The sequence below is a fragment of the Hyposmocoma kahamanoa genome, unplaced genomic scaffold (genome assembly GCF_003589595.1).
Source record: "Hyposmocoma kahamanoa isolate Upper Pololo Valley unplaced genomic scaffold, ASM358959v1 270, whole genome shotgun sequence".
Taxonomy (NCBI): domain Eukaryota; kingdom Metazoa; phylum Arthropoda; class Insecta; order Lepidoptera; family Cosmopterigidae; genus Hyposmocoma; species Hyposmocoma kahamanoa.
The window spans coordinates 1,180,292-1,198,405 of NW_020653770.1; the positions used below are offsets into that span (position 1 = coordinate 1,180,292).

General features: G+C 36.2%; 1 protein-coding gene across 1 annotated transcript in view; it reads right to left on the minus strand.

Annotated features, from left to right (window-relative positions):
• LOC113229003 (zinc finger CCCH domain-containing protein 13) overlaps positions 1–18,114 on the minus strand; it is a 128,174-nt gene that overhangs the window by 19,315 nt on the left and 90,745 nt on the right. Inside the window, exons 4-7 of the mRNA XM_026462473.1 lie at positions 8,883–11,644; positions 8,075–8,208; positions 7,458–7,841; positions 6,983–7,142 (exon numbers count right to left, since the gene is read on the minus strand). Of these exons, the coding sequence (XP_026318258.1) occupies positions 6,983–7,142; positions 7,458–7,841; positions 8,075–8,208; positions 8,883–11,644 (3,440 nt within the window). The remainder of the gene's footprint in view (positions 1–6,982; positions 7,143–7,457; positions 7,842–8,074; positions 8,209–8,882; positions 11,645–18,114) is intronic.

Below are 18,114 nucleotides of genomic sequence, written 5' to 3' on the forward strand. Positions count from 1 at the left end.
TTTAGCCACGAAAACATGTCGTGTCTGTTGCAGGCGAGAAAATGATGAGTATGTACACGATACGAATGCTTTCGGACAGACATGTGTAGGGTAAAATGAGTCAGTGCATTACGAGTCTTCAGGACATTTTTTTCGTGGTTTTTGTATTAGACCCGTCGTCCATTTATTTGTAAGTCAATGTTATATAGGCAGCAAACAAGCAAACGGCCCGAATGATGAAAAGCGGTCACTGTCGCCTATAAGCCAACTCTTTAGGACTCTTTTCAAATCCTTTTTGAAGGACTCGAAGCTGTATTTCTGCGGGAAAACCCCGACAGGGAGTTCATTCTACAATCTAATTATACTTGAAAGGAAGTTCCTCTGAAACCATGTAGTACGACATCGCCTTGGTACCAGAATATTTTAACCGCTTATGAATTAGAGAGATGAAACGGGGCTCCCGTGGATCTTAAAAGACTGAAGTCTTGCCAAGGTGGTCAGTATTTGAAGGCACCGTTTGTCATGTACATTGATAGTTACTATACAATCCAGAATTTAATGCGTAACACTCGCCGAGCCTGTCTATATAATGGTGATTCTCAGAAATTAGTCAAACCTGTATAAGACCAGCGTCCAATTTGGTTCAAAAATGGGGCGTGGACTTCGTCCTAAATCCTGTCCGTACCACCCGTCTAATATAGTGACGTAGGTATATGTTTTGACAGAGATGGGCAGAGAGTTAAAACCCAATCAATCCGCCCGGGTTTTAACTAGGATTTTTCTAACGCATCTCTGCACAAAATTTTAGAATTTGGTTTAATTCTATACTTATTACAAATTTCGATGTAAATAATCTTTTTTACAGGATTTTTTTTTTTTTTTTTTTTTTTTTTTTTATAATAACGCACACACTCAACATAAGAAGAATAAGAGGCAACTCCACACAATAACCACTTTTCTATCCTGTGCAGTCTCATTACTAAAGATGTACATTACGATTTCATTTTTATAAAGATCGATTCAAGTGCAAACGATCTAACGATTTTTTGTACCGATTAATTTCCTTGCGATTTTCAAGCGAATCGACTCAATAAAAAGGCAAAACAAATCGTCTAGATCAGAAAACAATAAACATTTTATAAAAATATCATTAAATATAAATCCGGCCGGATCGATTTTTGAGTGTACGATCTTTGTATTAATAATTATAACAAACTAGTCGAGTAATTTAATATAAAAATAATTGAATATCAATTCGATAAACATTTAAATACAATGAATAGCGACATCTCTAGCCGGGGCTGGTGACTGTAAAGGTATCTAACTGGGTGACGAAACATCATAGATTTCCCATAGATGATGCTACGGCTAAAAAGTCGTTTGAGAAACCAAATATAAAGATACGACGCAAGCTCATAGAAAAATTCGTGAGGTCCGCTGATTTGTTCCGTGGCTTAGGTGGTATCGCGTCTAACACGGTTTGCTAAAAGACGTAGGTCGGTAAATATAAAAAAACTCTATTAACAACAAATATTTAGTTGTAAATAGTTTTTGCTCTCAATTTCGAGCATTAATGGGATTTAACCCGATTTAAACCCGGCGTTAATAAAGCTCCGGGTTAAAACCCGTGTGCTTGCCCATCTCTGCTTATTAATAAATTATTTATACTTACATAAAGCTCTAGAATTTATGTAGGCGTCTATTTAATATCTCAAATATATTACATAATCCATAAGTCATCATGAACACCCAAACTCATTTCGCAAACTTCTGAAGTAAACTACGAATTTTCGTCATATCACGTGGGTAGAATTTACCAACATTTACACACACTTAACGCCTTTGTAATAAAGTTTGAAATCGTTCAAATTCTTTTTTACAAATTATCGCAAGTTTCTTACGATCTCGAGTTTAAATTTGAAAATTGCGTAACAATTTCAAGTTGAACTCGATTATGTTAATGCGTATATTGTGACATGTGATGATGTCTCAAGTTTTAAGCAGGTGGTTTTGACCTATGGAAAACAGTTGCTTTACTTATGTTATGAAAAATCATAGTCGCTGATGTAACGGTGTCAAGCCTGGCAAAAAGATTTGGGGCCCCCACTCCAAGTAGGCCCTGACCTAAGTAACGTATACATCAAAATAACAATAAAAATAACTTCAACAAACAGAAAGATGTACAAAAGGTATGTCATACCTATGGCGACCATTTTTTGCCTTCAGAGCGGGACGCCCGTAAATTTATTAATATTTTAAAGATAAAACACGTACATGATGAGTCACGAAATGTGTAACGAGTAAAAAAAATTAAAAGAAGTAGGTAATAATGTTTAATGATTAGTATATTTTTTCACTTATGCGCTATTTATTTTAAATTAATATCACGTGTTGTGTTTTGTCAACGCGGGACATTGTTAAGTATTTTGGGGACAGCGGGACAAGAAGCTTAACAGCGGGATTGTCCCGCTTAAAGGGAGATGTATTGTCACGTTAATCAAAAAAATAAGATGGGCGTTTAAATGAAAAATACTTAAAAACGTTTCCTTTTTAAAATAAGCACATAAGCACGCTTTTCAATTTAGGGATAAGCGTTATCAACGTGCTTATGTGTCAGGTCCCGCCATCTATGTTTCCTAAACAAAATTCATTCATCAATGTGAATAACAATTTTATACTAGTGGTTATTATGAAATAACTAATGACGTAACAGTGTTGACATGTAGGAAGCTTTTAGCTGATGGATAAACTATAGAAAGGACTGTAAAATATACAATTAGAATGGTTGTATTGCACAAAGGGCATTCACAAACCAGAGCGATAGGTTGGCAGCTTGCGTTTGGAATAAACTTTAAGTTATTAGCACGTAGAGGAATAGTAATAATCCAGACACCTTTGCCTGGTCTTAAACTATTAAATTTTCTATTATGACTACTGATTACCTAACGTAAAATCGACTAGTCCAAGCATAGAAATAAACGGAGAAAAGTTAGACCTTGTTAATAAAGCAGTCTTCTTGGGAGTGACCTTAGATAGTAAACTTCAATGGTTTCCACATATATCTTCCCTGGCCAACAGATTAAGCTCCGCTGCATACGCAGTCCGCAGAATACGTGACATTACTTACCGATGTTAGTAATGCTAGACTAGTTTACTTTAGTTACTTCCATAGTATAATGTCCTACAGGATTCTCATGTTGGGTAAAGCGGCAGATATTCAAACCATATTTGTATTGGAGAAACGAGCGCTTCATTCTGTGTATCGTCTAGGCTCTCGGGTTTATCTCAGAGAAAAGTTTAAGGAGACTGGCATCACGGTACATTTACTCAAATATTTTATATGCCCGTAAAGATATACATAATTTCAATAAGAAAAAGATATCCATAATATTAACCGTAGAGCTAAGTCCAAACTGATATTACCACGATTTCGTTTAACCAAGGTAAACAACTCTTTTATGGGGAACTGTATACGTTTTTACAATAAGATTCCGGAGCATATATTAAGTTTATCATTTCCTAAGTTTAAAAACTACATTAAAAATATTTTTATCGAAAAATCATATTACAAAATTGAAGACTATGTGTTAGATAAAGATGTATGGAAGACGACACGGCTCCAGAATCTACACAAATTTGATTCAAAGTGTATTCTATAGCATTTAAGTTTATTTGAAAAGAGCAATCCCTAGAGTTTCTTGCTCGTTCTTCTCAGAGAGGTCAGCGTAGTGAACGAGCAGTAGCTTAAATGTGACGTTTTCAAGTGTAAATTTATTTTACCTATGGAATAAATGATCTTTGACTTTGACTTTGACTTTGAGGAACGGAATTCACGCAGACCAGAATCAATTTAGACTTTTTTAAATGAAGTAACGGGACGTACAAGCGCCTGATGGTAAGCGACACGCCTATCCATGACAGTTGCAGTGCCACTCACAGCTTTCAGAGCTTTAGTGTTTTATTTATTTTTTTTTACTTGCAATTATAGAAATTTAAGAGATATCCTTAGCATCTCTTAAATTTCTATAAACCCACGGTTGTCTGTACGAATTACGAATGTCTGTACGAATAAGGCAGCCTGTTGTAGATTAGCTTATTTTATTTGCAATTCTGATGAGTGTTGTTATTAATATATCATTCATTCGTTCATTCAATTTCAGAATATTCGCCGGCAAAAGATTTTAACACCGTCGTTTATAAATTGAACCATCGCTATCTTTAAGGGCCTTAACATAAAAGTGAAAGTTAAAGCATAGACGGTCAGCTCCTGGTTTACGTGTTTGGTAAATTTAGTAATCCTAAGTCCCTAGTGATGATTAGAACCACTACATCATTTCTAAATGTTTTATTTTTTTACATTTAGTAGCAGTAAAGCTCCTTGTGAAAGAGTCCGACCAGGGAAGTACTGCCACCTTATTTATTGCTTCCGCCAAGCAGTAATGTGAGTATAACTGCGTTCCGGTTTTGAACGGTAGGGTGCTGGTGAAATTACAGGCACATGGGACTTGTCAATTTATGTCTCAGGGTGAAGGGCGCAGTGACAGTACCCATAAGATCTTACTACCAAGCGCACGACTTGTTCGTCCCGCTTCCTATCGTAAAAAAAAATAGAACATGGAAGTTCAAGAGCTGGGATCGTTTTTGATTTTAAGAAGTCTGACAATCAATGTTAGAAAGCTAATATAGAGCTGTTCAGTTCGGCATAAGTTGGTTCTCAATTAAGAGGTCGATGGATAATATCCATGTGACGACAAGTAATGACCCTAATTTCTAAGTTAAGTACATTTGTGAACGTTTCCGTACCTTGGTAAAGAATGAAACCTGTACGTCGAAGAAGGTAATTAAAGCAATAAGATTCGAATCATCGCCTTACATTTAATTTAAAAAAAAAATCAGAAATGGAATCAACGTGAAGTAATGTGGTTGCAATAAAATATTATTGCGTTGAAAATGAATAATTCATTAACATATAAAACCATCCATAAGGTTGATACTAAGTGAAGCAGTATGCGGAAAGATTGGCCCATACAGTGCTCTCACCTCTGGCCTGACCTATTCAAACGTCGGATTTGGAGTTACCAAGGTTGTTGTACTCGGTCTGACTTTGGCGACGAGTTTTTAGTGAGTGAAAGAGTCTAGTTGCCTATTTTGCGTGTGGTTTCAAGTATATTTTGTTTTATGATAGGAAGTGACGCCCGATGTTACCCACTGCTGCGTATACGCAGCAGTGGGTAACAGTGCTGCGTATACGCAGCAGTGGGTAACTTCCCTTAGTTTCTGCTATGCACCGCCTTTAAATATGTCGTCTACCCATTTCGCTGTAAAACGTTTTGTGTGTTAAACGTATAAATAATTTGTATGTCAAAAGTTACTCATCTTTCATTTTGAAGTATAAGTAGACTATATTTATAGTCTAACTGCAAAATAGGATGTGTATTGCTTGGTTAGCAATTAAGATTTGGGGTACATGATAGGAGCTTCACCGTGAGGCTCATTCAGAATGCAAGCGGAGCGCGGCGGCGGGTGCGCAGATCTTGGCGTCTTCCCGTTCACAGTGCCGAAGCGGCTACGAGCGGGTTGATCCACGCGTCGAAATCGCAAATGCGAGTTTAGCGTCTTCGCTAGACCAAGCACTGTTAAAGGTATAGACGGACCGGGCCAATAGATCTACTCGCGTCCGCGCCCTATCTAGGCGCCGGCGCGCGCGACCACTGGGAACGCAAGGAGCGTCTACGTATATTTTATTTACACGCAGTCGCGCCTGCCGCCACTCTGAGTAACAGTAAAGAGTCTCATGTGAAATATTACTTCACGCTATCGCCATCCCCTTTAATAATATGAAAAAGGACATGAATGTTGTAAAATATAGTCCAATGAAAGCGCTTATTTGTTTCTTAACTGATCGATATTATTCAGCTCGACTTTCAATCGAGAATTATTAGTAGCAGAAGTCATTATACAACTTGGACCATCGCCGGTAATTTGATTGATATGGACCGATGCCGCGAGGAATGTTGCAACACCTGAATTTGCGCTATTGCGACATCGTTTTAATATAATATATAGTTTATATATTTGAGTTTTTTAAACGTAATTTCGGTTTGTAACGACATCCATAAAAACTAATTGCAGTGCATCAGTCCAAAAAAATCAAGTCACTGGATTTTCATGCAATTCCTGCCGCTTTACCCCATCGTTGATTGATTTATAATGAGGAGGTGATCTACCCTGTAGAATACCGATAGGTAAGAAGGAAACTTTAGAGTGGTGTTCAGGGCTCTACAGTTTCGCCTCTACTACGTTCGAGTCATCCATAAACCTCCTCACATGCTCTTCAACTGAATCCAAGGTAGCCAGTTGGCACTTAGCAGAACCATCCCATAGGTGGCAGTAGATACAGTAGATACAGCTAAAGCAACTGTCCTGGTGTAAAGTAACACCTGACATTGGAAAGTATGCCATGCTTCCTGGCTGCATTTTTGGCCATGGAATCTATATATTTGCCGAAGTTCAAATTGGACGACAGATCCATTCGAAGAGATGGTATATCATGAAAAGTCGGAGTCAGGTCAAAGGAACTCTATTTAGTGGAGAATAGACACGCCTGCGTTTTGATAGTGATAAATTTGACAAGATAAGCATCGCCCTAATCGGAGACTGCCTCTATTTCATAATCATACTCCATAATTAAGACATCAACTCGCGATGTTGGTATAAAAATATGAACAAATAAATACCTACTGTATTTAACAAATGTATTTCAATATAGCACGAGAATACAGTGATAAATAGCTTAGTTTTTTCAAATCATGTTCATCATAACCTGTTGGTACAACTAAAGTAATATATGTGACAAATCTACGCTCCGTGCGAAGAGTAGGCATTGACACGGTGAATAGGCGGGAGTTGCCCTACTTGTCTTATTATACTATAGTAGCACGGTCGTCCGTAAGGACCAGGTGGGGGTGACCTAGGTATATAGCAAATCAATGTCATCACTTACCAAAGCTGGTGAGTCCATAGGTCCAGCAGTCCTGGACCTGGTCATCTTCCTGTCAGGCTCAGCATCAGATACTCGAAGCTCGCTATCTCGATCTGATGAGTTATATCTCCTATCTTCTTTGCGTTCCTTGTACCAGCGATCTTCTTTTGTTCGTTCGTATCTGATTACGATAATAAGTTCTTGAGATATTAAGCTGTCGCGATTTTTTTTATTAGTCTAGGGTTTGAGACCGAAAAATATGGAGTTAAATTTCATAAACTACACATTATAAACCTGTTGTAACTATATCATTCGCAAAAATGATGCATTAAGAACTGTTTGATCCCGTACTCGCCATAATCTGCACATAGATGTGTTTTGTCACTCTGTGTCTTACTTGATTTAAAAAAGCTAATAATTCTATGAGTCGTTATAAAGTTTGCTTCTTTTTGTTTATTACAATCAAGATATGGTTGACCTGATGAAATATACTCACCTTCCAACAAAATCAGTCTCCCTATATTTTCTTTCACCATCGCTATCTTTAGGATCCGGGCTCCTGTATCTTAAATCTTCTTTCGACGCTCTGTACCTGACATCTTCCTTATTGCTCCTTTGTCTATCCAGATTCTCTATTGTACTTCTCTGCCTAATTATGTTATCCCTTGAATTCCCGTTTCTGTTTCTGCTAAGATCTTCTCTAGACCTTTGTCTATCAGATTCTTCAGCTGAACTGCGTTGTCTATCGTCATCTCTAGGACTTCTGTATCGTTCCAGATGTTCTTTAGAGGTATGGTAATGTCGACCTTCGCAGTTTTCACCAAGTTTGTATTCCTTCTTCTTTACGATTTCGTTGTCACTTGGTTCGGGGTCAGTGTACCTGGTAAAATATTTCGTAGAGATTACTTACTTTTAATGAGGTTTTTTTCTGCACTATGCGCAGCTTATAGTAGTTTCCGACAATTCTCGAAGATATAAATATAAGACATAGATAATTTCCACAAATGGAAACAATAACTATGGTAAGATACGAAAAATACGTATTTCGGGACGAAGCAACTATTCATCACACTGATAACCACAGGTATTTTTCTTTTATTATATTTTCGTTACCTTCTGTACTCGGAGTCATCGTTGGCAAGATGTTCAGGGCTCTTGAGCACCCGTGTGCGAGTCTTCGGTACGGGCTCCTTCTCCTCTCGTTTCTTGCTCTTCTTAGAAGAGTCGCGAGAGAACAGCTGTTTCACCTAAACGTACAATTTTATATTTAATAGTAAACAAACCAATTAGACGTTGTTGTCCACCTAATAGTGATTGGATACCGTTACGTATTATATTATTAACGTTTGTAATGCCATGGCTCAGGTGCCTGTTAATATACTGCCTCTCCTTATTTAGCTTATACCAAAGCTCTATTAGCTAGATTAGCACTGGCAGTGATATGTGGTTATAATGCAACAATGGACAATAATATTCTCATTGTTTACTTCCTACACACGTAACCCTACTGTACCATAAGCGTTTAATAGGAAAACTATCAAGTTCATTCGACTGCGAATTATTCATACAAAAAACAAATTAATTGACATCAACCTTTGTTTTCATATAAACAAAGGTTGATGTCAATTAGTAGTGCGATAGTGAAAATATCTAGCAAGAGATTCCATTCAAATGTGCCTTTGACAACAAATCTACAAGTATATAATTTACACGATATAGGAATCAGCAAGAAATTTACAACTGTTAATGGCCAAGAGCTCAAGGAAAGAAACCAGTATTAGGACTTCACGTGTCTTAATCGAGTAGATCTCTGACAAGTACATTGACATCTTCGCTTACGCTGTTTCCCTTCAATATTGATCTAATTGCAAAGAATTAAAATAAACTCTGGTAAGTTCTTTGTAATATAGTATAATCTTACCTTCTCAAGCCCAGAAAGTTTCTTTGTAGCCTTCGGAGGTTTCGCACTGATTTTGTCATCCGTAGGACTTTTGTCGTATCGTTTTGGGTCCAAGTGTGATCTTTCCTCTGCACTTCTCTCCCTCGTATACTCCTTCGTATAACCATTGTCTCTATTGTCTTTAAACCTCGCCACATATTCTCCATTTGCATATATTTGCTCACTAGGATAATTGTCTTCTGTATGCCGTCTTTCATTTGCTAAGAACAAAGAAGTGTTTCTAACATCATCATCACTTTCATGCCTTCTAAACCTATGTATTTCACCAGAATCTTTACGAAAATCGTTTTCAATACCAGAGTCAATAAGTCGATTGTCAATATCAAAACGCCTTGGAGATTTATCATCGCGATAGTAATCTCGGCTATCACCAGAATCATGTCTTCTTATACCATAGTCTTCTTTATATCTGTCTTTATTCCTAACTCTACGTAAAGAATTATGATATGCCTCAGCATTGTTTGCGTTATATCGGATGTTGGCGTAATCATCTTCCCTTTCTTGAGCAATTTCAGGATTGGATGCATAGTGTCCTTTCCTTTTGCCAAACCAATTGCTGTTGCCGTTATACTTCTTTCCTGTTTGCAGAACGTCGTGACTAGGAGTAACGTTCTTTTTGACTTTATATTTCTTCTCCGTATACTCATCTGGAGACAGAACCGGCTTTCCAGCGCTGAACTCAAGACTAGGAGGTTCGTATTCAGGTTCTGGAGGAAAATGTTTTTTGCCATCTTTGTATTTTGGTTCCAGACGATCAATAAAGTCTCTTCTATCTAATTCTCCTTTAGGGACTTTCGAGAAAGTTCTTGACTCGGTATTGTATTTCACTTTGTGGTTATCAGAATCGTATCTGTTATACTCCTCAGTCGCGCTACTTTCAGTGAACCCATCTCTTTCTAACGTGTGATGTATGTATTTAGCAGTCTCGTTAACGTATTTTTCAGTTGCTTTCATACGTTTTTCGGCTTCATAGATAGGATCAGTCTCGGCCAGATATCTGGATACCGGTTCTCCTGGATTCATTTCCCTCCTCGCATCAAATCTTCGAGCGTTTAAACGAGATTCTAACAACTGACGCCTATGACTTAATTCGTTAAAATCCAAATCCATTTTAATTTCGGTTTCAAATGGTTTTCTCTTTGTATCCATACCATCAGCTCTTCCTCTAAAACTATCAATGTAGTCACGGGATTTATCTTTTGCTGTGGGATATTCATTAGCATATGTGGGCTCAAAATCATCAAAGCTTGTAAGTTTATATTCTCTGAACTTTGGCCTTATAGGTGAATCTGTAATTATAGGACCTTCCAAACTATTGAAATTATCATGTTCATCATTTTTGTAATTGTAATCAAATTTATTTGCAGAATATTTATGTCTTTCTTCATAACCCAAGCCTTCATCTTCATCAGAAAGGTTATATTTCTCTCTAGAGGGAGAATAAGTTTTATGTACAGTTTGTTTACCAAGACTGGAACCAGTATCTCCATGGTCTCTCACTACATGTGCATAAACAACGCCCTTATCAGCCATTTTGTTGACAGGTGTTGGTACTCTATCTGGACTTGTATTCCTAATAAAAAGATTAGGATCTGGACTTACACTTGGTTTGGTGTACGAAAAAGGTTGATTTACGTTGGTGTTGGCACCGTTCGGAGGCGCAATCAAATGAACCTTAGGTGGTGGTGATTGCTGATCTTCTTTAAGTATTCTAACTATGTGATCAACAGTATGTCCTCTAGTTAAAGGTGGTTTGTCAGGAGGCTGCTGACTACTATGTTTCATTTCTTTATCACCATAAATGTTCTCTTCCAACTTTCTTATACTGTCCTTTATCCTCTCTTTAACTTCTACTGGATTTATATCCTTACCTTTAATTGAATCTATTTCATCGACCAATAGTGTCTTATTTAAGTCAGTTTTTCGTTTAGGAGTTTCTGTTATGGGTGGTGATTTCTCTTTATCTTGAGATTTTCCTCGTTTAGCTCTTAAGGGTGGTTTAGGCTCAACTTTTTCTGGAGTTTTGTATCTAGGAGGCTTTTCTACTGGATTAACTTTTTTACTATCAGTAGAGTTCAAATTTGGAACCGAATCATCAGATTTGACACTGTCTTTTTGAATTAGTTTCTGTTTTTGTAACAATTCTAACGGTGATGTTTTCTTGAAGTAATCTTCTTTAGGCGAGCTTTCTATTATAGGTGATAACTGAGTCTTCTTGTTTCTCAGAGACTTTAAGAACTCCTCAGTCTCACTTCCAGATCTCTTCCTAATAGGTTTAGATAGGGGATTCAGATTTGTGTTAGATTTCAAGTCGGATACATCGCTTTTACTTCTCTTCACAATTACAGGCTTGCTTGGTGTTGGGCTGGTGACTATAATAGAAGGAGGATTTTTAGCTTTCTGAGCTCTTCTAAACAAGGTAGATAAGGAAGTCCTCTCTCGTTTCCTGCCTACATCGCTAGTAGACCTTCCTAGTGGAGTTTTGCCTTTCTCTGGTGTACCGCCGTCTTCGCTATTTCTTCTATCCTCTTTTTCTTTATACTTTCGCCTGTGTGGAAGGGAGAAGAACTTCTCGGGTGGATGATCAGCAGTGCAAGTGATATTTTCAGCTTGGGCTAGAACTTTGTTTGCTTCTTCGATAAGTTCTTGCTTGGAGAGATGAGTGAAAGGTTCTTTTCTGACAATGGGTTCCGCAGAGGAGCCCCACGATTCGCGCGGTTTACCTGAGAAAATAAAATGAATTATTAGAAGAATAATAATAACCAAACGCCACATAAAGTTAAAAGGTATTTATTACAAATAATATTGTTAAGTATCTATGAGAAGGTGCCTATTAAGGGTCGAAACACAAAACTGCGAAAATGGAGACGCAGAAAATGGAGACGCGAATTATTGCGAAGCGATTTCATGCGGCAAGGCTCACTGCCACGGTTCGGGTGACCATTCCTTCGACGATCGTTAACTGTACTGAACGTATTTTTTTAATTAGATAGCGACATGGATCGTAAAAAGAGTGTTGCACTGCTGTTATTGATAAGAAAGTATAGGAAAACAAAACACAAAGAAGATCAACATCGCAGGAATGCGCAAATGTTTGCGATGCGTTGTGCGAGCTCGTAGATTTCTGCGATGCGACATGGCATCGCAGATTTGTGTTTCGACCCCAAAGTCAGATTTTTGAATTTTATTCCAGTACACATACATATATTACATATGAACACAGGTTATTGACCTATAGTTAGTAAGATACGGAATATTTACGTTAACTGTTATAATTATCTACACCACGTTTAAGTTATTGAAATTTATAGTTAAAGTACAACAATGAATGTTATATTTTGCAACGGAGATAAACTGAAACTGTGCAACAATTTATATTAGCAGTAATACTGTGTAAAAAAATCATCCAGGGAACTACTGCCACTACCTATTTCTGCCGCCAAGCAGTAACGTGAGCATTACTGCGTTACAGTTGTCCCAGCGAAATAACAGGCACATATTACTTTTCAACTTATGTATGTCTCAGGATAACGGGCGCAGTGGCAGTGCCCTCCAGATATTTGCGATTTAAAGCTCCGAGTGGCACTGCAACTGTTATTAACCAGGCACAAGACTTGTTCGTTCCATCACCAGATATCATTAAAAGAAAATTCAACTAAAATATTAACTGATTATCAAAGAAACCTGAAATTAGTGATAATCGTTTAGCGAATAACCACGAAAGTCTTAAAATCTATATAAAATATTAAGATTGGAACCAAGCCATGTTTAACATATTTTTTTATCAGGCTTTTAAAATAAGTTTAATCATCATGAGACCAAAATACTTATGTTTTATTCAGAAGACAAGCAAAAACAGAATTTCATTAGATGCGGTCATCATTTTATGCATAAATCAGTCTGTCAAGCTTGTTAAAAAGCTTTTTTACTACCAACTCGAAAAACATAATTATAATACTGATTACTTGGTAAGCAATCCAAATTAATAAAAAACGTTTAATTTTGGTATAGAGATAGATGGAACCAATCTTAGACGTGGTGAAATAGTGGATTAAAATTTGTATGCAAAACTGTAAATTAATATATTACAGTCGGCTACTCGAAGTATTCATTCTACACAGACGGAGTCGTGGGCACCTGTTAGTCTAAATATATTTTTCGTATACACGGTTATTTTTAAAAAAACAAACAACCTCGCAGGACTATTATTACTTATTACAGATATCACCACTCCCAAGACGGTTTATCGAGGCAGTTTCAAATTTGCTGCATCTAAGTGTTGGAACGATTTGCTTCCTCCAATAAAGAACTTGAAGTTGTCTTGTACTTTCCAATAGAAATGCAAGCGTTGGTTACTTTCAAAGCAACAATCGGAAAGTAATTGGATTTTGACAATTTTTATTTATTTAGCAAAAAAAACTATTTTTCCGGATTTAAATCGCGTATATTTGTTTTTTACAAGTCCCTTGGTCACGGTTGACTGAGGTGGTACAGTCTTCAATCAGTTATGTCTAATATTGATGCAAACCACCCTATTTTTTCACTATAGTTACAATAGTTATTAATTAAATACCTTATTTTTAATTTTACAAAGAAAATAAACGAAAAAAGAAAAAAGAAAAGAAAGGTTTTATTTATTGTTTATTTTTTTGTTTATTTATAAGATTTTACTATTCTTTATTTTTATTTATGTGTGCCGTTCATCCATATCTAAACTTCAAATTAAGAGTATTTAGAATATAATTGACTCGGGCACCATCATGATGATCATAGTTATAAGTTTGAGTTGTGTACATTTTAGAGATAATTTTGTTGGAGCTACTCGGGACGCATCCTACTGTTACTAATATAAAATGTAGCGTGTATAATCAAAGAGGTAAATTCTGAAAAACAACTCCAGCTGAGAGTCTTATCTTTTTATCTACATGTGTAACTTTAGATTATATTATTTAGGGCTAAATTATCATTATTAACTTTATTCTTCTCAGCTTGTTAGCTGGTTGGAATCACATTTACGGACCGTAGTCAAAGTAAATGCATGTGTATCTACGAGGACGTGGTGGGTGCGTAATAAGATCCTACTTCGTCCTCTTCCACTTGCAAGAACTTCCCGCATCTTGCGTTACGTAGAGGCTTTCTTTACACCCTAATAATTTAAGGCTATGGAGAAGATGATTAGGTATAATGCCTGTTGTGGAAAAAACAATTAGGATAACGTATACCTTCTCTTGTCGCCGAATTCTAAACACTTCATCCTTTAGATCTGCGTATTTACTTATTTTTTCATTTATAGTCTTCTGTATGTTATGTATGTTGGAAACTGCAATGTCTATTAGGTAAGTAATTTTATTTATTTTATCTTGTACAGTTATATCTGGTCTATTAAAATGAATTGTCCTGTCCTTGAGAATTGCGCGGTCGTAGTAGAGTTTGTGTGTTGTGTTTTCTAGGATAGTTTGTGGTGTGTATTTGTAGGAAGGAGTGTTTGTATCTTGTATGAGTGCATACTTGAGTGCCGGTTTCTGGCGAATGACGTTTGCTACGTGGTTGTGTCTATGGTGTAGACTGTTTGTGCAAACGCTGTCCATGCTCCTGTAATGTGCTGAATCGTTTCTAGTTGGATCCGACACTTGCGACATATGTCGTTTGTTGCTGATGGATCTTTTATTATATATTTTCTATAATTTTTAGCGTTAATTATCTGGTCTTGTGTCGCGATTATGAATACTTTAGTTTGGGAATAAATATCTTATTATTATTTATTATTTTTACTACCTTCTCGCTCGCCTTCGCCCGTGCCTAGTTACAACCTACTCTTAATTTATAAATATAAATGTAATTATTAAATATTTTATGCTTAACCTACCCATCTACCTATTTAAATAAATTAATATATTAACTGTACAGAACAACCTAAATACTGCCCTACTAATAGATAAATATCATAATTTCACAAAGATCACCCCGTACTCTCGTCACACTACATTAAGAAAAACAATTCGTCAAAAGAAATTCATACTGCCTAAATTCAATAATTATTATGGAAAAAGAAATTGTAAATATTTGTTACCTGCATTAATGACTATATAACTACCTTCGTGGCCACGCAGAGGTCCCAGATTCGATTCCCGTGAGAAATATTTTATGGCCTACATTTACATATTTCTCTCGTGAGTTTGGGTGTAATTTGTGGTTGTCTATGCGTGTGTCCATGGCACCCGTGACATAGGGTTTCCCTAGTGCGGGGCTATATTGACTGTATGCGTTATTATTTAAAAAAAAATGTACAAAATGAATGAGGAATTTGTACAAATTATCAAAACAACAAACACATAAACATACATTAAGAAACATTTATTTGAAAACTGAAGATATAAACTTTATTTTGTAAAATGCTTAATAGTTTTTACCTATATGCCATTTATATGCAAGTGAGCATGTTTTTGTACCTGTCTATATGTAATTAAGTTAGATTTTAACATTTTTGCTCTATTTTATAATATTTTTACTTAAAATAGACTGAACTTCTACTCCGCGGATAAAGCCGGAAGGGTTTTTGTGAGCGAAGCTTGTAATTAGTAAATGAATGATTTTCGGTACTTTGGTCAATAAACAAAAAAAAAATCTATTTATATACGATCGTCTATGTTAACTTAAGTTTGTGACGATGTGACCTCCTTACATCGTTATCCCAACCTTTTTATCGCCCTTTTTTTTTTTCGCCGGTTCCTAACCACTTATTTTTAAATTTTGTATTGTTCTTTAATTCCTTTATCTCGCCATTCTGATTTTGTTTCGTTCCGTCGCCACTCCTTGCTCAATTGCGGCAGCGGACAGTACTGCTCTAATTTTTAATTGCGTCTAATTTTTTTTACCAGTGTTAAAACCAAACTGTGATAACTACTACTAATCATGTCCCAATTTTAATACCAATCTGTAATACTGTATAACTCGCCCCTTTCGGGGTAAGTCTGTCTCACGTTTAGTATTTAAGTAGGGAGTGTTTTGTAGCATTGTACCTGTTTTTTATATATACCTTTTTTGTTGCGGCCTTACTTTTTCTCTTTTCGATTTAATTACGAATACATTTTTGCGGACCGAATTATCCTATTTTATTGCCGTGATCCTGGTCACGGCTCATTCGGATTTACAACCTTTTCAAGTTGTACTTCGCGAAGACTGTAATTACTTAATTTTCACTTGTCAGACGGGACACATTATAAACTCCTCAAGGGTTCAGTGTTTTACTTGCTATTTGTCTTATAGAATTTGTTGTGATTATTAAATAAATAAAATTTCTATTAATAGCGGTGATCTTAGAAGGCAGCACTACGGGTGACATTTTATAGCGTCGGGTTGGACCAACGGTATATTTTTTGCGATAGCAGAATCGTCTAAAGCGAATGCACTCAAACGAATAATTTCGTTTTTTAATATGGGTGACGTTGACCACGATTTTGGAACTTAGTTGATGGCATTATTATTCCTTTTTTAGCCACAATATCTTCTCTCACTTGTCAGCAGGATTCGAAGTAATTTTGATTTATTGATAATTAATTGAAACAATAAAATGCTACCGCTAGCAATATCGTGCCATAATGTTTTTATCGGAACGTATCCAAACGCGTCAAATGTCAATTAGCGATGAGCAATAGTTACTAAAAATAATCGAATTATTCGAGTACTAAAAAACCGACCTCAAAAGTTCGAGGAATTACATCTATTTGCCAAGTTTTATTGAAATTGGTCACGGGAAAGTGCGCAATACCTATATAATTGGAATATTTTCTTGAAATTTAAATGAGACCACGATAGTTGCACTATCCTATAGTCGATTTTCGATTTAATTGTCTTTGTCGAAAGTAATTAATTATTAAAATTTCGGTGTGTAAAAAAAGGTCTTCTGTAAAAAAAAATCGATCCTATTACTAATTTAATGACAATGAATCCCATTACAAGGATCAACGATCAAAAAGTAAAATGTAGTAAGTAATTAGTCAACAATCGAATTATTTCCATTATTTTTGACCGACTTAAAAAAAAGAGTTCTCAATTCGTCTGTATATTTTTGTATTTATCTTACGCGATAACTCACTAATTTGTGAACCGATTTTGATGATTCTTTTTTTGTTGGAAAGAGGGTACCTCAGAAGTGGTCCCATTTAAATTTGAAGAAAATATTCCACCTCTAACGGTGGCACTAGGGGATGAATGACTTTTGAGGTCAGTTTTTTTTCTGTTTGTTATTTTTAGTCAAAAATAAAAGAAGTTTTTTTCTGTTTTAATCTTTATCTTGTCTTTTTATATAAATCAGCATGGATAATTATCAAAGCAATTATTAATTTCAAACCTTGCCTGGCAGTTAAGACTTGCCGTCGTAACTTTAAGACAAAATTTCAAGCAACTTGGTCCACAACCAATAATGTCTGGAATTACAAATAAAAGTTTGACGTGATCTGTTAATCTTATTAAATCTGTTCTAAGAATTTTAAAGAAATAAAATGAACGAGCAATATTGTACAGGCGACGTTGATAGCGAGCGAACAGTTATTTTGCAATATTATTTCCATAATATCACCCGCAGACTTAATTTCTTAGAATATCCTCAATCTCGACTTTATGACGCTGTTTATAAATTAAAATCAAGGACAGAACATACAGCTACAAATGCTGGAGAAGGTCGTCGATATAACTGAATTTAGTTCCACTGCTCTCTCACACATTCTACACAACACTGTACTCTTCTGTCGTCGATACACTACAAGTCCGCTTTACGGTAAGAGTACGTTATATATTCAGAGAAGCAGTCGAGTTCTGTGAAAGAGTTCATCCAAGGTAGTACAGCCACCTTACCTATTTCTGCCGCCAAGCACTATTGTCAGCATGACTGTGTTCAGGTTTTGAAGGGTAAGGGTGCTGGTGAAATTACCGGCACATGGGACTTGTTAATTTACGTCTCAGGGTGACAGACGGACGCAGTGGCAGTGCCAAGTTCTGGGTGGCACTGCAACTGTTATGGATAGGCGTGTAGCTTATCATCAGGCGCGTGACTTGTTAGTCCCGTCAGTTAATATCATAAAAAATAAACAAAAAGGTTTTTCGATACTTTTCAAGTCTAAATTTAATAGGTATTGCAAGCGAGTTCAAAAAGGAGAAGGTTCTTAATTTGACTGCATTTTGGTGTGTGTATGTC